Source organism: Triturus cristatus, chromosome 10, assembly GCF_964204655.1.
Source record: "Triturus cristatus chromosome 10, aTriCri1.1, whole genome shotgun sequence".
Lineage (NCBI taxonomy): Eukaryota > Metazoa > Chordata > Amphibia > Caudata > Salamandridae > Triturus > Triturus cristatus.
The window spans coordinates 645,497,909-645,519,958 of record NC_140593.1 but is presented as its reverse complement, the minus strand read 5'-3'; the positions used below and the strand labels follow the sequence as shown (position 1 = coordinate 645,519,958).

Below are 22,050 nucleotides of genomic sequence, written 5' to 3'. Positions count from 1 at the left end.
TTAAACAAATCTAAAAGTACATTTTTGTGTAGTAATAATAAACTTTTCCGAGTCATGACTTTTTAAAATCGAACTGGCACGAGGTCAACAGTGGGACTGCATAATGCACAGTGCTGACATTCGACAACCACAGGAAGTCTTGTGAGATCACATAGCAAGAATACATTGGCTATCTAGAATTGGACACTATTACATTATACTAAAAAAGAAGTCACAGTGTCTTTTCCTCCTTCAGTGCTGACAATTTAGATTTTTCACAGCCTGGTGGGCACAAAATCTAAATTTTATTAAAGACACGAGGCTAAGATTATGCAAATCTCCTTTATTGCCACAGCTCAGCAGCAACAATTGAAGAGATATAGAACTCCAAACAACATTCTAACATAGTATATAGTCCATGAGCACGCAGCCATCTTCCTTTTTGCCAGGTGCTGCGAACAAGAAAAACCTCAGTAAGACATAACATAAACTTTGATGTGGAATGATCCAGCCCTCTCAAAACAATTCGGAGGCATCTTATTCAGCAAGAGAAAAGACACAATAGGTCAACAATATTAAAAAAAAAAACTTAGGGTGCGTTAATAAGTGGAGGGATAATCTTAGCCTCTGTGTCTTTAATAAAATCCAGATTTTCTGGCCACCAGGCTGTGAAAAATCAAAAATTTATGGCATGACACGGAGGCAAACATTATGCAAGTTTAAACTGAACTAAGTACATTGTCAATCATGTTAGTGATTGGTCTAAAGTAGCAGTTCTTGAGCATACTTTCATTCGTCCAGTCAGCGACTCCAAGAATATCTTGGAGCCCTTCACCTAAAATAAAAGCTTTGGAAGCTGATGCGCCTCTAAGAGAGTGTACACCAGAGATAGAAACATCTACGCCACTCTCACTCATAACTTCTTTAACCCATCTCGCTAGCGTAGGAGATGAAACTGCTTTATGAGGAGATCTGTGTGAAATCAGAAGTTGAGTTCCATCTCCTCTCAGACTTTCAGTTCTCTTTTCATACTCTTTTAGGCATTTCACAATACACAGTCTTTCATTCATTGAAAAGAAAGGGTAGAAGATAGAGGATGACATAGTTTTGGTCCTTTTTATAAGATAAAAACAAACTCATTCAGGTTGGTAAGCCCTGCTGGTAACATCTAATGCTTTAATATCTGAGGTTTGTCTAAATGATACCAGGCATAGTAACACTGTAAATATATAGGAAATACGTTTAAGAGAGAGGTTAAAATTATCACCCCATGAAGATATAAGTTGTAAAATGTTTCTAACATCCCATAAGGTTGTGTATTTTGCAGTTGGAGGGTTTGGGACCCACATACTTCTCAAAAGTTTCTTCGTCAAGCGGTCAGGTCCCAGCGAGACACCATCAACCAAGGATTGTCCCGCACCTATGGCTGATCTATAGACATTAACTGTTCTGTAACTTAGTCCAGAAGCAAAGAGTTCCGATAGGAAGTTTACTATGTGAGCTAAATCAGTTGAAACAGGATCATAGTGTTGTTGAAGACACAAGCAAACCCATTTGTTCCATGCCAGATGATATGCCTTACTTGTTCCAGATGCCCACGACTCAGTTATGAGTCGAAAAGCATCTTGCGAAAGCCCTGGGTTTTGCCATTGTCGCCTGAAATCTTCCAGGCCATCAGAACCATTAGACCCTGATCTATGAGGGGGTGTGAATCGCCCTCTGGTCCCAAGAGTTCTTTCCTGAAAGGTGGTATTAGGAGTGGTAAGTCAATGGTCATCTCCAGGATAACTGAGAACCATGCTTGAGACCTCCTAATGGGGATTATCACTACCATGCTCTGAATATACCGATGTGCATGTAAGAAAAGGAGTGGAAGCATGAAAAACAGAGGGAAGGCATATGGCCTTAAACCCTCCCAGTCTTGGAGGAAGGCATCCATCCCTACTGCTTGAGGGTCCGGCTTCCAGCGAAAGAAATTCTTTATCTGTGTGTTCAGCCTGTTGGCGAAAAGGTCTGTCCTGAAGGGACCCCATTTGGCTTGAATGGACATGAATATTCCCCTGTCTAAGTTCCAGTTACTGGAGTCCCTGAAATTCCTGGAGAACCAGTCCGCTACACCATTGCTTAAACCAGGAATGTGTTCCACTATAACAGAGAGTCCTTTGTTCAAGCAATAGCCCCAGAAGCCCTTCGCTATCTCTGTAAGACCCTTGGAATGTGGTCCCTCCATCTTGTTGACATATTTAACTGCGGACACATTGTCCATGCGCAATATTATACAGCATTTCATCGAATTCTGGGTGTAGCACCGAACTGCAAAAGAAACCGCTAGTAGCTCTAAGCGGTTGATATTCAGATCTTTCTCGTGGTGTGTTCAGCGACCCCCTGTTGATGAGTTGCCACATCTGGCCCCCCATCCTTCCAAACTCACATCCGATTCTATTATCAACTCTGGAGCTTCTGCAAAGATGGCTCTGCCATTCCAGGCCTCCGCATTCTTTAGCCACGATAACAGTTCCCTTCTCGACTCCTGGTTGTTGGACTTGGCCATTTTGGCAGGTTCATCCCTAAACTTTTTGCATTCTCCTAGCCTTTTTCTGTGACCTGGTGTTGGTGGTTTTAGGCCTCTGGGCACTTTAGCACTCTGGTCCAGTGTAAAGTGCGTGAGCTCTCTGTGTACATTTGGTAAGGTTGGCCTGCCCTCCCATAGCAATTCATTGGGGATTCCCTGATCAGTGTGTTAGTGGTAATTCCTGATATGGGAGGAGCAGAGTGGTCGAGATTAGTATGTATGGAATTGTAATAATAAATGCTGTGCCATGGTGTGCGTAGATTTCTTATGAATTTTTGGGAAATGCCACTTTTAGAAGTTGGCATTTCTGTGTGCTATGTGTCTGCCTGCCTGATGTGAATTGCATGTCTGGCTTGTGAGTGACAGGGGCTCAGAGGGATGTGTGGCTCCAGGAGGGGCAGGGTAAGTCAGCACTAGGCTGAATGGGACATATGTGCTGGGGATAGTGGGAGGAGTAATCCCCTGACTCTGAATAGGACTGTGCCCAGCCTGTAAAATGCTGGCTCCGTCCCCTGTGGTGTGCCTGATCACCTAGCCCTCACCTGACAAAAGGGGAAGAGGGGCTTGGAAAACAAAGTGCTCCAATTCCCCCCTGAACCAGTTGCATCTGGTTCCCCCATGCCCTGTACTACAGATAAAGGAATGCCTCGTTTAAGTATAGGGGCTGTGACCCCATGACATTTTTCTTGTTCTGTTCTGTGCTGGAGGCTTGCTGCTGCAGGGGCCCAGGAGGAACCACCACAGGGGCTTACCTCCCTGCTGGAGAACCCTGTGTGCTGGCCTCCCTGGGCCCAGCTATGCCCCATGGAACTGGAGGAACTTTTGCTTGGACTCATGCTTCTTAGATGCAGGACTTTGGGGACTTCTAGCGCCTCGTGAGTGCTATGCTTTATTTCTTCAATTTCCCCCAGAAAAGGAGCGTGGGCTGCGCAGCGCTGAGCTGCAGCCCTTTGAGAGGGAATCCCCATCGTAGGGATTCCCCCATGATGCCATATCGAGTGGGAGCCCACCCCGCATTGTGCCTGCCTAGCGGGAGCCTACCCCGCTTTGATTATTTGAAATCATGGTTGCCCACCCTGCGTTATGTTGCCTTTGCGGGTGCCTACCCTGCTTATGTGCGTTGTTTGATAACGGGTGCCCACCCCACGTTTCACAGCCGCGGCCCGATTCGAGGTAAACTGACCGGCCGGGGGCTGCCAAGCGCGGCCGGCTAGGAAGCCAAGCAACGTGGTGCCTGACGTGGGGCGGGACTTCCGCTTTAGCGAGGGAAGCCTGGCTCCGCGTCCAGAGAAAAACCGGGAGAACCCTGCCTTCGCCCCAGCGTGAGAGAAGTCCCGGGTCCTGAGGAGGGGGCCCGGGTGCAGCGAGGACAGGCCCAGATCGTGGGCAGGGCTCCCATGTCTGGAGAGAGCCCCACATGCCGAGAGAAGAGCCAGCGAGAGAGAGGAGACGGAGCCTGATCCAAGCCCCGGTGAGTGGGGTTGAGGCGTTCTCTTTTTCTTTGTTATGGGCGCTCTCGAGGCACACAGGCAGTCATGCAGGTTGTTTATGAGCGGTCCCGCCATTGTGGACTGCTCCAACGATCGGGCACAGCTGTTCAGAGAGCCCAGGTGAGAGGGGCTCAGTGTTGCACTCTGTTGGTGCCCTTTTCGAGGCATGTTGACGGCTTGTCCTGAGCAGTCTGCCGTTGCAGGCCGCTCCAACGTTGGGGGTAAATTTTTCTGAGAGCCCCAGAGAGGGGCTAAAATGGTCCGTATAGTGCCAGGGCCGATTTATTTTCCCAGCTGCACCGCACCAGCGCGGACAGCTGCAACGTTTTGCCACATTTGATTTAAGGCCCCGGGGGTGGGTCCAAATGGCACTGACGTGCCATTACCTGCCCTTTGCTTTGTTAACAGCTGCGCCACACCAGCTCGGGCAGCTGCAACGTTTGGCAGCTTTTTTATGATCAGAGTCCAAGTGGGGACCTACCCAGAGGGCACAGTGAAGTGCCCATGCCCACATTTCCCAGCTGTACAGCACTTAGTGACAGCTGCAATGTTTAGGTCTGCACCATTGCACACTTGTGAATTCTGCTGCATTGGCAGCCGCCCTGATAATTTTGGACATGGGGCATTTGAGTCCTCTGAGAACGCCAGTTATCCAAGGGGACGATTAGGATGATAGGGTGCCAGGCCCTAATGCGATTTATGTGGTGCGCAGGAAATGTGATTCATGTTCTGTGATTGATGCACCCTGTTTTATGCCTCTAAATATGGTTTATGTATAAGGTTATTTGCATACTGTGGTTTATGCTTGTGAGGTTATCCTCTACTGTGAGTTATGCCCCTAATGTGAGTTATGCTTAGGAGGTTATGGTCTAATATATTTAGGCTTATGAGGTTGGCGCATAATGTATTTTACGTCTGAGGTGATGCTGTGCATAATATGGTTTATGTTGCAGGATGATGCTGAGTCCAGTGTTTGCCAGTAATTACTGGTTGTGTTCTACGTTTATGATATGCTCTACATTTACTATGTTCACTTTGTGATGTTCTGACAGTGGCCCAATTGGCCCTGTCATGTGTATATAATACCCTGTAAATATTGCCTAGTGTCAGTTGGCACAGTGTATATTGTGTGATTACTATTCTAATTTGTTTATGGTAATACATAGGCTATTGTTATATATAACCTTGTGTGGAGTTCCTTTTGTGGTGTGCCTAGTATGTTGCTGCTGTGTGGGTGTTGCGCAAACGCTTTACACATTGCCTCCGGGATAAGCCTGACTGCTCGTGCCAAGCTACCAAGGGGGTGAGCAGGGGTTATGTTTGGCGTGTAACTCCCTTGCCCTGACTAGAGTGGTGGTTTCTGCCTGGCTTTGGCGCAAGCCTTATCCAACCAGAAATCCAATTTCTAACACTGGTCTAAGGATGTCAATTGTGAGTAGGATTGTGTTGATCTCAGAGCTTTTGCTTTGAGTATCTGAAGGGCTCTGTAATGCAAAGGGCCCAGAAAAACTGCTTGGATTGTTGAGGAAAGGAGACTGAGTATCCTCGCTAGGAACTTCAAGGGGAATTCTTTCATAGACAGAATATTTCTGAGCTCCTTGCGAAGTTTCATCACCTTTTTCCTTGGTAATTTCGACTCTGCAGTTACTGTGTTCAGAATGAAACCCAGGAATTAAGTTCCTGGCTTGGTACTATGCACAACTTCTTTGTAATTATTACAAAGCCTAAATGTTCCAGTAGGTAAATAGTATGTTTTGTGTGACAAGATATCGTCGTCTTGGATTGAGCCATTAAAAGGATGTCATCCAGATATATTATTAACCTTACGCCCCTTTCCCTTAGCCATGCTACTACCGAACACCTGACCTTGATGAAACACCAAGGGGCTAAAGATAGTCCGAAGGGGAAGGTGCAAAATTCCCAAAGTTTCCATTCCATGAGAATTGGAGGAATTTCTGGTGTGGAGGCCAAATCGGGATGGTCAGGTACGCATCATTTAGGTCCAGCCATGTTAGCCAGTTCCCCTTCCTCAAGACGTCCCTTAGGAGGTGTATCCCTTCCATTTTGAAGTGATGGTATGTTACCCATTCGTTTTGGCTCCTTAAGTTTATGACAGGTCTCTGTCCCGTGTCTTTCTTTTCTACGAGAAAGATATTGCTGACAAAACCTGGTTCCAATCTCTCTTTTATAGCCCCTTTGGCCACCAGATCCTTTACCTCACTGGACACTAACGTTTTGTGTTCTTTTGAAAAGGTTATCTCCTGGGGTCTCTTTAACTGTGTGGGGATATCTGAAAATTCTATTTTGTATTTCCTGACTGTATCGAGAACCCACAGGTCTTGTGTTATCATGGTCCAATTTACAGAGAATAGGGCTAACCTCCCTCCCACCTTTGTAGGGGTACCTGAAGGGTCTTTCAAGAAAGATTCTTACCTGTAGAGAATCCTCTCTGTCTTCTGTCACTCCGGAATGGTCTTCCGCGGTTCCTTTGTCTTTGCGGGTAGAAAGATCGATGTACAGAGAAGTTCGACTGTGAGAACTTGGATCCACGTCCCAGAAAGGGTCTTGAACTTGATTGCCCACAGCCGGGGAAACTGACCCCATATTCTCCCAGCCCTACCAAAAATTCTGTCCTAAAAGACCTTTTTAATGTCCCTTTGTGACTTTTGAATTGAGATGAAAGCTTCAACATATTTGGCCATATCTCGAAAAAATTCTCCCCCCAAAAAGGAGGCCCTGTGAGGTGGGTCCTCCTTCCTTGTTTGCCAACTCTATCAGTTTTGGGTCTATTTTTAGGAGATCGCCCTTTCTGCGCTCATTAGAGATGGCGGTATTGGCATTGCCAAGGAGGCAGATGGTCAGTTGGGCCCATTCACGTAGCTCCTTAGGATCTTTTGGGGTTTCTTCAATATAGGCCTTCTCTGCCATCTCAAAGATTTTTGTTAATGGCCCTATGGTGTCTAAAAGACGGTCTTGGCATAAACTGAGGCTCTTGTCTATTCCATTCCTGTGGTCTTTTGCACGCTTGGCTATGAATGCCACCAACTTAGGGTCAAGCTCAGGAGCCATAGCAATATTGTCGGGAAGGGATAGGCTTGGGCATTTGGATCTCAGTCTTGATTTGACCTCCTTAGGGATCTCTCTTCTCAGCCAGAACGTAAGGTAGTCCACCACGTGTTGAGAAGGTAGCCATTCTGGTGATAGGGGGTGTTTAATTAGGAGGGGGTCTAACATGTCCTCCCTGAAGGGATCGACAATGCCCATTTTGGATCCTGAGGGCTTACTTGCCTCTTCAGAGCTTCCCATAGTTTTATCACCCAGTTCCTCTAGGTCTGTATGAAACTCTGAGGAGCATAAGAGGTCTATTTCTGCTTCCAGAGGTTCATCGCTATCGATGTGGAAAGGAAGCTCAGGGCCTGTTCGTTGCCCTTCTGTGATGCCCAAGGCATAGTTCTTGTCACTGCTTGAAAAGCGTGAATGAGCTGCTTTTCACTTTTTTGTCTTTTTTGCACCCTTGGTAGGGTGTTAGGTTGCAGCTCTTTTCTTTGGGGCCTTCACTGCCCCTTCATTGGCCTGAGTATGCGCAGTGCTGGTAGAGGGCCATGCCCTTGATAGGGTTTCTATTTTTTTATTGATGGTCTCATCAAGGGAGTCCATGACTTTGTTAAGTGCTTTATTGACCATTAATTCTAGTTTACCTTCCAGGTTTAAATCCCGGTTGACTGACATCATGGGATAAAATAATACTATTGTCAAACTTATTCTCCTTTTTTTTTAGAGCTTAATGCTCAATGAGTTCATGAAACAGATGGATGCGGGATCAAATGTGAAAATCCCATTTGAAATAGCCGGTTAGTAATTATAGTTAATAGCCCCAAATATGTTGTATGCGCCAAGCGTTTATCAGAGGCTTCCGACGTGTGAAAACTATCAGTCAGCAGCAACTGTCAAGCCGGTTGCTGCTTAGTTCCTATGGCAACCACGCACGTATCCGATGTGCATGGTTGCCTGCAAGGTAATTTCCTCAAAGGTATCTTCCGCTTGCATGGTATGGCTGCAAAAGCCGCACCGCAGTGGGGGAAGGAGGGAGCGAGTGACTATCCGGTGTTCCCGAAGATGGATGTGAGTGTGTATCCGGAGTAAAGGATGCCGGTAAGCGACGCCACCCTGATCCAACGCGTCGGGTGAAGGCCGCAGCCCCTATGTCTGACTCGCGCTGAATGCTCTGCCAGGCAACTGGTGTGTGGTCTCGTGTGTAATCAAAGGACGCACATAACGGGATTTGGCAAACTCGTCTGGAATATGTCACATAACCTTGGTTGGGTCCCAGACGCGGCAACTGTTGGTATCGGGAGGCATTGACTTGACGCAAGAGTCGAGGGAGGCTCTAGTATAAACTATTAGAATAAATAATAAAAATATACAATAAGTAATAAACTAGACACAGAATTTATCCTCCCCATTTAAAAACACAAGGATTAGTCGCATGGTAGGGTCAATAGGACCCAGCTATGCAATATATATATATATATATATAAATATATCTAGTCAGAAGCAAATAATACATATACGAACAAGGGTGAAGAGGGTACTTATCTTGTGAGCAGCAGCAACAAAGAATGAAGATGGATGCATGCTCATGGACTATATACTATGTTAGAATGTTGTTTGAAGTTCTATATTCTCTTCAATAGTTGCTGCTGAACTGTGGCAATAAACGAGATTTGCATAATGTTAGCCTCCATGTCATGCCATAAAATCATAAATGAGACTCCATGTGTGGGGGAATTACTGCTGTCTCTGCTGTTTGAACACTTCACAACAGCTCCAGAGATGACATGGACGCCTTTATCTGTGGGATCATGCCCATTCCTAATGCACGCTCAGAGGTAAAAACAGGCACAATGCTGTAACTCACGGCCTACCAGCACAGACACTAATGGGCCTATTAGGATCACGGGCAGATCGCCATGGCTGGCGGTGGCGATCCACCAGCCAAATGTCCCTGTGTCACCCCCCGCCATTTTAGCATGGCGAGGGGCACTGCGGCGGACGGAAAGGCCGTCCACCGTTTTTCTGCCGGTCGGATTGCCGGCCAGGCGGAAAAGGCAGACAATATGGTGGCGGTGCCTTGCAGGCACCCATCCATATTATCATGTGCCGCCATGGAAGGGCCGGAGGAAAATGCTTTGGGGGCCCGTTACGGTCCCCCAGGGGAGTGAGGGGGGGTGGGGGCTGCACTTGGGGGGTACCTATGGTACCCCCCTTTATTGGCATACACAAGGTGGCAGGCACCGCACGGTGCCTGTCACATTGTGCATGCCAATGCACAACATGCATATTTCACATTGCGGCTGACGCTGCTTACAGCACCGCCCGCCGCAATGTAAAATATGCGGGATGCGACCGCCAGGGTGGCGGTCACATCCTAATGGGCCTAGCGAGACCGCCGCACCTCTGGCGGTTGGTCCCGTTTACCATTACGGTGGCAGGCGGACAAAGTCCTCCCGCCATCGTAATGGGGCCCTAAATGACTGTCTTGAGAGGGTGACACAAATATGAATCACATTGACAACCACACCTGTGGCAGAAGGGGCCTGCCTCTTTCGTCGATGTTATGCTTAGTGGAGTTAGATCTTGTGATGAATGTTAGGGTACACTTTTGATTACACTACATATGTTTCCTGAGGTGAGGACGGTGAAGACAGACACATGTGGCACATTCTAAATTGTTATTTGCGGGTAATACAGAGAGGGCAGTTCTCCTATGCGTACTCTGTGATACTGTTTCAAACTCCTGGAAGTCGTTTGAAACATGAAGACAGACCTTTTGTTATAAACTTGCACAGGCCCCTTTTCGCGTTCTGCACGTGTATATGTGGTTAAAGTTACAGTGTAGACACATGTTTTTTAAGGTAAATGACTGATCCAAGACGTGTCACTCTCTGTTGCATTCGGGGGTGAGAACAAACACTTGAACACTATAGGTCGGTGGAATGTGAAGCCTATTTAAAGAATGAAGAGTTGGGAAAAATGATAACACTGGTGCCCATATATACTGATTGGAAGAGTCCGGCATTTCTGATCTTGTTTTATTTCTTTTTTTCTAAGGTTGTCATTCAGATCCTGGAGTGTAAATCTGTGATCACGTGGGATTTTGACATCCTCCGAGGGGACCTACACTTTAGCATCTTCCACTCTAAGCAGACACCAGAGACTCCACATTCGAACAAGGGTCAGACACCAATTTCAAACCATGCAACCAACAATATGCAAGTCATACACAAGAACTGGATTCTTGGTGTGGATTACAGTCGAGTAGAGTCTCCGTTGGTCTGCAGAGAAGGGGAGAGTATACAGGTTTGTCATTTAACAAATTCGGTCATTAACCTTTCTTAAGTGGAACCAAGCCAAAGCATAACCTTCTCTCAAGCAGTCATTACTTAACACCTGAAGCATCCTCAAACAGAACAAAGCTAACATATTACTTACTAAATCCTACAACCCGCTCTGCTCCACTTAAAGTTTCCCCTCTAGCATCAAATTTGAGCCAGTGACACACAAAGTCAGCACAACTTCGGAATCAACTTGATGTAGGAGCATCTCAAACTCTTGTTGAGTAAGAGCTGCCCATCCTCTAAACCTGCCTACAAAACAGCTCAAGTGAACAATTAAGGGTCTAGAAATTAATTTACGTTCGTCCATACGCCCACCCACACGACTAGGTGAAAAAAAGAGCTATCTAAAATGAACCCCAGTCTGCAAGACTGCCTTGGAACAACAGGCCTGAAGCAGAGGACAGGCACCCTTTAACCTCTGAACACTTCTGTAAGAAGCATTTTCTGAAAATGCGTAGCCTCCTCAAGACGTTGCAACCCATACTCTAAAATCTGAAGAATCAAGGGTATTACAGCTTCAGATCCACCCTTCAGCAGTACCAACGCTGCCTTTAAAACTTTGTCAATCAAAGCTACCCAATCGTTTGAAACTTCCACAAGCAAAATAAGACAACATAAACCTGCAAGGCTTCTTAAAACAAGTCATCTCAACATCAGAGCCCTCCTCAAGCAGCACATTGCAGCTTCGGAACTCTCTTCAAGCTGTAACCATATCATCTCAAAGCCCTCTGCAAACAGGCTCACCCCAACCCCTAAACCTCCTCAAGACAATGATGATTGCATTTTATAATACTCCAGCGAGTTTCCCGGCGCGACGTCAACTAAAAACAGATCCTACGGGACTTACACTTGTCTGAATTGCCATGTCTTAAGTTTTTTCTTGAATAACACCAGGTCCCTCATTGCACGAAGTTTCACAGGGAGCCTTTTACAGGCTGCTGACCCTAGAAACATCAGAGACCTTCCACCTATTCTTGTACATCGTATCTTGGGGACTGCAGCCTAAAAATTATTTGCAGACCTTAATTGTCTTGTGGAATTGTAAAAACCAAACCCGGTTCTGACATACTTTGGGCCAACTTGATGTAAATTTGACTCTTTCCCTAATGGGCAACTAGTGAAATGCCAGCAGATGTGGTCAGATATGTGTTCACGTAGGCACATTTACCAAATGTTGTGTATCTGCATTCTGGACTACCTGTAGTCTATTCATCAAATATTCTGGTAGACCAAGGTACAGGGCATTGCCATAATCCATCCTAGATGAGATCAGTGCCTGGACAGGAGAGGCAAAATGTCTTTAGGGTATTCAAAATCCTTAAACAGGTCACTACTGTGAGGCCTAAAAGACAGAATTTTCCCCATATCTTTTTAGGGTCCCGGTGTGGCTGCATCATCTAGCCGAAAAGTTTGCCCGAGACCCACTGGAGTCTTTCCAAAGAAGAGAATTTCAGTTTTCTCTTTGTTACATTTAAGTTGAGCGGTTGCTAGCTACTGGAAAATGGCCATCAGGCAGATTTTAATACCTCGGTCCCAGGTAAAGAGCAATTGCATATCATCTGTATAGGAGATCATTTTGGCTTCCAGCTTTTGAGCAAGGTGCGCCAGAGGGGTGAGATATATATGGAAGAGAGTGGGGCTCAGGACAGACCCCTGAGGAACTCCCACCAGCATGTCCTGAGGGGTGGCGGAGTAGGGATATGTCCAAACTTGCTGGCTCCTCTTAGCTAGAAAAGATAATAGCTAATCAAATGCTTTTCCTGTTACTCCAATAGCCTGATGACGATCCTGCAGCATTGAATGGGAGACCTATTGAATGCTGCCGATAAGGTGGAATAGTTTTTTAGTTTGGGGAGAGCCTTTATGACTAGCCTATCCTACGAACTTGCTTCAGTCATTGAACATCAACCTTTTATCCCTCCCCAACAAGAAACCTCAAAAGATTTAAAACCTCCTGAGGCCGGAGCAACCAAACCACTGACCTCTCAAGCAACACCACCAAAATATCTGAACATCATCAGCCCCTCTTAAATTAGAGCAACCCACTTACTGAATCCTCATTAGGCAGAAGTAGCATAGCCACATAGCCATCCTGGAGCAGAAATAGCCTAACCTTTAAACTCCTTAAATACCATAGCTTCTGACCACTTCAACCTCCAAATCCTTAAGTACGATCAGGCCAACCTCTGAAATTGTTAAATGTATTCCAATCTCAATCTCAACCTCCAAATGCTCTCAGGCAGGACATGTTTCACATGCTGTGAGGAGTTATGGTGTGGAGAAATGGGGAGGGAGAAAGAGAGAGAGAGAGAAATAGAGAGAGAGAGAGAGAGAGAGAGAGAGAGAGAGAGAGAGAGAGAGAGAGAGAGAGAGAGAGAGAGATAATATGTTTGTGTTTGTGTGTGCAGACATGTCCGTGGGTATGTCGGCTGTCCGTTTGTCTAATGTGTAGTCTTTCAAAAATGGCAGTGTCCCTCCACACTAATACACACACTTACACTGTAAATAGCAGCATGTGGTCAATAAATGGCTGACCACCATGCTGTGGTAGAAGCTCTGCACGGGAAATTGCACTCCGAGTAGGAGTGTGATGGCCTGTCACTAGATGACTAGCCTAATAGTGTGAGACAGAAGGAAACCTGGGCTGCCTTGATACTGGCTGACTCCTGCACAGTCTTACTAGAACCCTCCCTGTCATGTATACTACAAACACACTTAGTGTAGTAGGGGCACCTCATTATGAATGACAATTCACATCAAAGCAAGTGATATTGAGCTCTCACTGACTACAACCCCATGACATTAAGGAGTTGCCTTTTGTTCCTCCATGACCCTTCAGCATCATCCAATTTACGGACGAGAAGACAGGTGAAGAGCTAGACCTGAAAAGTATAGAAATCAATGAGGATTTTTAGAGCTCTTTTACATTTCTATTCCTGCTTCTCCCTTCAGAGCTTCTGAAACCAAGGCTAGCAACAACAAGCCAGTGGTAGCATTTGCTGCCCAAGGCAAACACTATTTTTTATCCTTGTAGATTGCCACACACAAGGAAGCCAAGTATGACCTCTCCTACTCTTTCCCCTAGCTCCTCCATTGCTGCTAAATTTCCAGTGGAGGTGGATTTTTGGCTGTGTTGAAGATGGGTGAATGGATAGAGAGACTGTAGAAAGGATAAATAAACTAATGGCTGTGTTTTTAATAGTTCATTTTCATTCTCTCCTAGGGCTCTCATGTAACCCGCTGGCCGGGTTTCTACATCTTGCAGTGGAAAATGTGCAGCCCATCCTCCTGCACAGGCAACAGCATTGTTAGTGTTGACGATGTCTTGGCATCTCTGCATGGATCCTGCCACAGGTGCAAATTGATGTACTACTATGAGGTCTTAGCCTCTAAAGACTTCAGGTAGGTAACCCCAATCAAACTGACTCTGTATAGCTAGCTCAATTAGGCATTTGTCTGCAATATTTAGGTTCCTCTACTGTTCAAATGATAAATCCCTGGGTCATATGGCTGGTTTCAACATTAAATAAGGCTTTCTACTTTGATATGGTCTAATAAAAATAGATTTGGTTTAACTTGGAAAACTTTACTTTTTTCAATTGGCCAAACGTTTTACCAGCTCTCAAGGAATCTAATGGTTTATTCCAAAAAAGGCTAGGACTCTTTAGGACAGGATGCCATAATCTGCAATGCCGAGATAAGCAAGCAAGCTCTAGTCAGTTTCCTAAGTACTCTGGAGTTCTGCTGTGTGTTGAGCAATTAACTTAAAATCACTGATAGAAGTCACTCAAGATTTAAAATCAAAAGACATTTTGTCACTACCAAATATTTGGAGTCTTCAGAGAGTAAGACAAAGACAGTGTGAATAATATGTTGCTAGACCTCCTTTAAGCTTCTGGCCTTACTCCCACTCCAAGCACACAAGAGACCAAATCAGAGTGTATTGACCTACCTCTTGAAAACCAATTTCGGCGAAAAGAGTACATAGGTTCTACTGCAGCAAACTCAACCACTATGCCAAGGAGTGCAGGACATTTGCCTCACTGAAAACTGCATGTGTGTTATGTTTGAGTCACCAATCTCCAATAACAGTGACACAATAGAAGTATTCATAAACTAACTTCTATGAAAAAGATGGAACAAAACGAGAATCAACCTCAGAAGCAAGATCCTGACAATATTTATGGTAGTTCTATAGAGCAAAGGTAGCCAAAAGGCAGCGGAGCACTGTACGTGATCAAAGACAAGCATAAAGTCAACGAGTAAGAGGAGAGAAAGCTGGGTGGTGTGTTGTAATGCATTGTGCTGTAGTATTCTTTAAAGAGGTGAGTGTTCAACTCTTTCCTAAATTGGAGCAGCATTGGAATGGTCCTGAAGGATGTGGAAATGTTGTTCCAGATCCTGGGTGCATAGATGGAAAAGGTCTGCTGTCTTATTTTGTCTGTTTTACACTTCTTAGTCTGCTGTCTGATAGTGTCCTGACTGCAAGTATGCTGAAATCCACTAGAGATCATGAGCTTCTTTGCAAGATAAGTGAGAGTGCTGCTTGTGTTACTTTTGTAAATTATGCAGCTTGTTGAGGGCACCAGAAAGCTGCCAGCCAAGATGGGCGCTTGATTCGCGAATTCCGGTTGCCAGAGCAAAAAAAACATTGCACCAACGCCTCACACAGCGGCACAACTCCTGGAATGCTGGGCAGGGGGTGGTGAGACCGTGGCACGATACCTGGTGCCTGCTGTGACCGGCTCGGAGAGGAGATTAAGCCAAACAGACTGGGGCTGACCCAGCTGCGAGGGTGTGCTGTTTCTCAGGTTGTCCGGGATTGTGCTGCCAGGCCCGGAGCATGGGTCCATTGGCGATCCGGCATTGGGGGGAGGCACTGGCTCTGATGCGCTTATGCCCAGGAGGGTAGTAAGAGGCCACTGACCCTGGATGTGGTAAGCTGATTTTGGCACCGCAGGGAGCGTGGCTTTGGTGCAGCCAGCTGCTGTATGGCCCCCCTGCCATCCAGTTTTGCAGTGGCCTGCCCAGGTGGCTGCATTGCAGCAGGAGCTGGAACTTAGGGACGGAACCTATCGGGGGTTTCCACCATTGCTGTGCAGCTGGCCATCACATCAAGAAGATATTCTTCTGTGGGCTGCCTGTGTGGAGATGCTGCTCCTCATTGGGAGCTTGGGCCTGTCAGGGCCTATACTGCTGCTGCGCAGCTGGCTGCTCACACAGCTGAGCCTCCTGTGTGACAGCAAACCTCATACTATCTTGGTATCTGGGAGGGTTATATTTCACAATGCCCTGCTCACAGATGGTTGCCCCCCTGCTGCATAAGGCTGGGCCCGCTGATGTGGACCCATTGCTGCCTGCAGTTCTGGAAAGCTCAGGTCTTGGAGCCACATGACTACCCCCAGTGGCATAAAGTATGCCCATTGATGTGCCACGGGCCCCACTTCCGCGGGTCGCCAACAAGGCTTCTGAAGATTTGCATCTGGGGATCAGAGATAGGATTAACCACAGGCCTGGTAAACCCTTCTGTCGTGGGTGAAGCCCTGGTTTTCAATATTGATTGCCCTATTCTTCCCATCATTGTCTGCAGTACCAGCTGGTCAACAGTGGTTCCTCTGTCATCTCCTTTGGCTGTGTCAGGCACCCATCTCCCTGACCTTGTTCTTTGGCTGCCCTTGCCATGCTGTCCTAGCCTGGTGTGATTGGTATAGAGCTCCATGTTTTGCTCCGGGGCTTGTCTCACCGGTATCTCAAACATCATGGGCAAGTCAGATCAATGACAAGCCAAACTACACTTTGATAAGCGCAAATCTACTATATCAGCAGATCAACAAGTCCCCAGTGGTCAGGAAATGTATGGTGCCAATAAAGTGCAATGAACTTAAAGAAAGTTTCAAATCTATTGATAGCAAGATGGATACACTATCATCCTGCCTCAATAGTGTTTAACAACGAGTGGACTGCCAAGACTCTAGAGTAATGCAAGCTGAGACCCATATCCCACACCAGAGGACACCCATCGCAAAACGGAGCGTGCCCTGACATCGGCCTTGCGTGAGCTGAAGGCCATTAATGCAGAGAACAAAGATCTGGGGAACAGGTCACAGAGAAATAATGTGTAGACCATAGGGGTCCCTGAATGGGCCATCGGAAACAACATGTATACCTTTGTTGAGGAACTGCTAGAAACCCTCTTTGGCCGTGATAGGTTCTCCAGTGCCTTCATTGTTGAGAAGGTGCACCGCACACTGTCCCTCAAACCTAAGCCTGGCCAAAAACCACACCCTATCAATGTTCTCCTGTTGAACTACAGGGACAGGGATCTTATTTTGAGGCTTACAGAGATACACTTTGGCTCTCATATGATGGTTTTGGGCTCTCTTTTTGCCCTGACTTTACACCAGCAGTGCAAGAAGCTTGTCACTCCTTTTTGTAGGTTAAGAGTCTATTAAGTATTCCATTTTATTTCCAGCAAAGCTGCACTTGGAATTCAAAGGGAAAACACACTTCTTTGTCCATCCCAGCGCTGCCCTAGGATTTATCGAACAGTGTTTCTCACGATGGGGTAGAGCCTTCTTCTGCCCCATCTAGCCCGGCAGCCACTGAGGGAACCTGGAGACAGAGCACAACTGCATTCAGCGATAAGAATTGATTTTATATATATATATATATACATATATATACATATATATATATATATTCACTGAAAAAACCATAGGTTTCACACATGTTATAGTTAGTGGAAATTTTACTGATAAAAAACCAATGAAATTGCCCCGTTATAGTTAGCGCAGGCAACTATAACTCACGCGACCGCAATCCTCTGCTGATGCTAATACTGTATTTAGACACTTATTTGCCCATGTCTTCTTCCATACATTTTTAGCTATACATATATTACAAATATTTTTTTTTCATAAAGACACATATGTCATCAGCAGAGGATTGCGGTCGCGTGAGTTATAGTTGCCTGCGCTAACTATAACGGGGCAATTTCATTGGTTTTTTATCAGTAAAATTTCCACTAACTATAACATGTGTGAAACCTATGGTTTTTTCAGTGAATTTGCAAGGTTTTTTAAATGCTAATTCCTAACTATAACGTGTGTGAAACCTATGGTTTTTTCAGTGAATTAGTACGGTTTTTTAAATGCTAAGTTTTTTTCCCTTATAATAAGCCCTGTACATTTGGTGGCCTACGGCCACCAAAAGCACAGGGGGTGGGGTAAGTGTGGATAGTGTTTTTTTCCATTGTAATAAGCCCAGCACATTTGGTGGCCTTCGGCCACCAAAAGCACAGGGGGTGGGGTAAGTGTGGATAGTGTTTTTTTTATTTTTATTTTTTTACCGTACGCTTACCGTAAGCGTACGGTAAGCGTACCCCGCGAAATTGCCGAAAAAAAAATAAAACCGTTTTTGCACTTGGGGGATGTTTGGGGACTCCCTCAACATGACTATGTGGGAGGGAGTTGTCAAAACAGCCCCTTTACATGTTTTTGGGCTTCCGATTTTAAAAATCTCTCTCAGTGCGAGAGACAAAATGGCGGCCGCCGCTTCCTGGTTTCGGCCGATTCGAATGTTTACTAAGATCTAAGAGCCAATCAGAATCGCGCTCGCGCACGCCACCGTACGCTTACCGTAAGCGTACGGTAAGCGTACCGTAAGCTGGCTCAGATATATATATTGATTTAAAGGCTATTTTCTCAGAATCTACTGAACAGATTTACACCAAACCTACAAAAGGCACTTCCTTGACCTAGGGACTACCTCTCTGCCAAATTTTGAGTAATTCTGTTCAGCCATTCGGGCTGTAGCTCGTTCTAAAGGTCCTATGGAAAAATGCATGGGAAAAACGCGTTTTGGGACCCCCCTTTTATCTCAGCCCCCGCTTGACGAATCCCCCCGAGACTTTCAGGGTAGGAGCGGAGCGTAGCGCCCCACCTATTTTGAGAAATTCGCGAGGATTCGTCGACCGGCGCCAAAGTTATTCAAAATAGAATGTTGAGGTTTTCCTATGGAAACGTGGTCCTAACTATAACTACCTACTGGCTATCGCCAGTAGGTAATATATATATATATATATATATATATATATATATATATATATACTGAAAAAAACATAGGTTTCAGGAACGTTATAGTTAGTTGGACATTTCACTTGTACAAAACCATAGAAATTCCGGCATTATAGTTAGTTCAGCTAACTATAACCCGCGCCCCCGCAATGCACTGCTGATTACGTCACATATTACATCATTCATGACATGGTCAGTGACATCACTGATGACATCTCAAATGACATCACTGATGTCATCATCCATGTGAAAATCTGATGCACCTCCTCACACCTGAATATAACCTCTGATACACACACTCTAAAATTCAGACTACCATTTTAGAAAAAATAGACACATCAATACCAGTTACTAAATATGCACTGACTGATTCCTAGGTCTACACACACATCCACTCATTCACCCATACAGTCACTCATACATGCAGTCACTCATCAATACAACACTATCATATGCACTCATACACCTATACAGACACTCACACACTGCCACATATCCAGACTTACTCACACACTTAGTCAGTCATGCAAAGAATCAATCTTACTTCCATTTACTCACCTATGCAGTTATACAGACACAACCTCACTTATTCATACAGATACTAACACATAATTACTCTCTTATAGAATCACTGATACAAATACACACTCATCCAGGCAGCCAATCACACAATTATTGACTCTCACATATAGTTATTAATATACACCACCACTCACATATACTGCCTTTTATATATGTAGTTACTTGCACATGTACCCCTGAGACATCCATTCACTCACCAACATACACATACACACACTCACCCACCCATACAGCTGTTTCTACATGCACTCTTGAACCCATACACCCAGTGAATCAACCACTCACACATCTATGCACAGAGTCACACACCTCTCACCCACACACACACTCAGGCAGCCATACAAATACTCAGGCAAGCAATCAATAACCCATATAGACACTCATGCAGCTACTCACAACCAATGCAGTGGCTCACACAACAACAGACAGACTGATACAGACTTTCACACAGTTTAGTCACTAACCCATGCATTCAGTAAGACACATTTAATCCCTCACTTATACAGTCAGTCACGTACCAACTAAATCCTCCATTCAGACACTTATACACCCACTCATTCCTCAATACAGCTTGGCATATAAAACAAAATTAAACTTTACAGAAACACACAGCCACTGGATGATGTCATCAGTGATGTCATCAGTGATGTCATTTGAGATGTCATCAGTGATGCCATCAGTGATGTCACTGACCATGTCATGAATGAAGTAATATGTGACATCATCAGCAGTGCATTGCAGGGGTGCGTGTTATAGTTAGCTGAACTTCTATGGTTTTGTACGAGTGAAATGTCCAACTAACTATAACGTTCCTGAAACCTACGTTTTTTTTCAGTTTATATATATATATATATATATATTACCTACTGGCGGTCGCCAGTAGTTAGTTATAGTTAGGACCTATTATCCATAGGAAATCCGCAACATTCTATTTGGAATAACTTTGGCGCCGGTTGACGAATCTTCGCAAAATTTTCAAAACTCGTGGGGTGCACCGGTCCGCTCCTATCCTGAAAGTCTCAGGGTGATTTGTCAAGCAGTGGCCGAGAAAAAAGGGGGGGGTCCCAAAACGTGTGTTCCCCATGCAATTTTCCATAGGAACCTTTAATCGCAGCTACAGCCCGAACTGCTGAACGGAATTACACCAAATTTGGCAAGAGAGGTAGCCCTTGGTTCACACTTGTGCCTTTTGGTTAAATGGTGTACATCCATTCAGTAGTTGCTGAGAAAATCAAAAGTAAAATCACATATATATCTATGGCCTCGAAGGATCCGCGTACCCTATGTGCACCCAGCGCGCACCCTCCATATCACGAGCTGCATGCTAATTGGCTGTCAACTGGCTGTCAACACTCCAAACCAGGAAGTGTTGGCAGCCATTTTGTGTTAATCAAAAAAGGAGACACTGTTCCAAAGAAGTAGAGAAAAGGGAAACGTCAGAAAACGTATGTAAAGAGTGTCCTAGGCTATATGAGACCCAAGGGTTGGGAGGGGAAGCAGAGCTTATTTTCTCTTGTTGCCCTCACACACCCCGGGAAGTGTCATGCTTCATCATCAGGCGTTTTGCTCCTCGTCGGGCCGGCGCTGCAATGCCCTTACGGGTCCCCCGAAGGGTCACTTTAGCTGAGATCTTTTTAGAGAAAACACCGTCTGGTGCATGCGGGTATGTGATGTGGGTCCTAAAACTAGTAGTGGTGCAGTGGTGTGTAACGTGATATGTTAAAATTGTCTAAGGGTTGCTCAAAAGATATTTGTTTAATAAAGGCGAGGGGGTGGCACCCTTGACAGGCTAAAAAACCCGTAGGTTAGGTGTTACCTTAGTGGGCTTAATGTCCCAACAGGTAACTACAATGTGGTCAATGTGGTCTACATGTTTCGCGCCCCTGCGGTCCAGCCGGATCCGTGGCGCTTCCTCAGGACCAATTTAAAAAGTGAAGTCTGCAAAAGAGTGAACTGGGGGATAATCCCCGCAGTGTATATCCGGGCGTGCAAGGTCAAGATGGCCTTGCTATTTGTTCTGTCAAATTTAAGGTCGCTCCTGGATATATGCCTAGGTAAACATAAAAACAGAAGAAAAGAAAAAGGACGATATGTCAAGGTTTTTAGGGGTAATCTTGCCCCAAATCTATCCTTAAACTAAACACAAATAGATAAAAACTGAGTACAAGACATTGATGTGCAGGAAACATAAATTCACCTCGCGAGTGACTGGGATGTTGGGTCTCAACGATAAGCAAAAGGGTGGCCAACCACAGGATAGAAGCATCCTAGTGTTGGTAGCCTCCCGCTGCCGGTCGGAGTCACCCAATATCCCAATAGTCTCCCGTAGAAGGTGTGATAATATCCAGAGCACTCAACATTGTTCTGCAAGTAAGTAGTCAACGGCGATTGAGTGGGGGCGATGGCAGCTCATCCCCCAATCATTTCTCCGAGCCAAAATGCGGAACCCCCACATGTACATATCCTGACACTCACCTAAATTTAAGGAGTAAGTTGCTCCATAGATTACAGGACGAGCATTCACACCTTCTTGTGCTGAGTGCAAACTACCAAATTTGGGGTTTTAATGTGTATGTAAGTGTTTGGAAGTAAGCATGTCAGTTTGCATTGATCTCGAAATCTGTGAATGTCTGATGTCCGATGTGTGCTTGAGAAGACTGGATGTATTAATTCATAAAACAGTTTCATAATCTGGTATGTATGTTCTACCAAAGATGAGTAAGGCCAAAAGTGATTGTAGTTTTTTCATTGTGTTGGGTGGTTGTAAGAATGCACATTTCTCTAGGAAATGTGGCGCTAAGATTTTGGCCTTCTTTTGATAACTCATACCCCAAGAACAGGACATTGAGATAGGCTATTATTGATTTTTTGGAAGTTGAATTCATAGCCAAATTCAGCAAATCCCACAATAATGCAATATGCTCTGACTAGATGTGTATTTAAGTCATCATCCA

At 45.3% G+C, this 22,050-nt stretch overlaps 1 protein-coding gene across 3 annotated transcripts in view; it reads left to right on the top strand.

Annotated features, from left to right (window-relative positions):
* The window catches only part of LOC146789843 (SEC14-like protein 5), a 1,062,444-nt gene that overhangs the window by 998,914 nt on the left and 41,480 nt on the right, over window positions 1-22,050 (top strand). For all 3 annotated transcript variants that reach the window (XM_085632205.1, XM_085632206.1, XM_085632207.1), the window contains 2 exons: window positions 10,153-10,401; window positions 13,663-13,841. In XM_085632205.1, coding sequence (XP_085488331.1) covers window positions 10,153-10,401; window positions 13,663-13,841 — 428 coding nt within the window. The remainder of the gene's footprint in view (window positions 1-10,152; window positions 10,402-13,662; window positions 13,842-22,050) is intronic.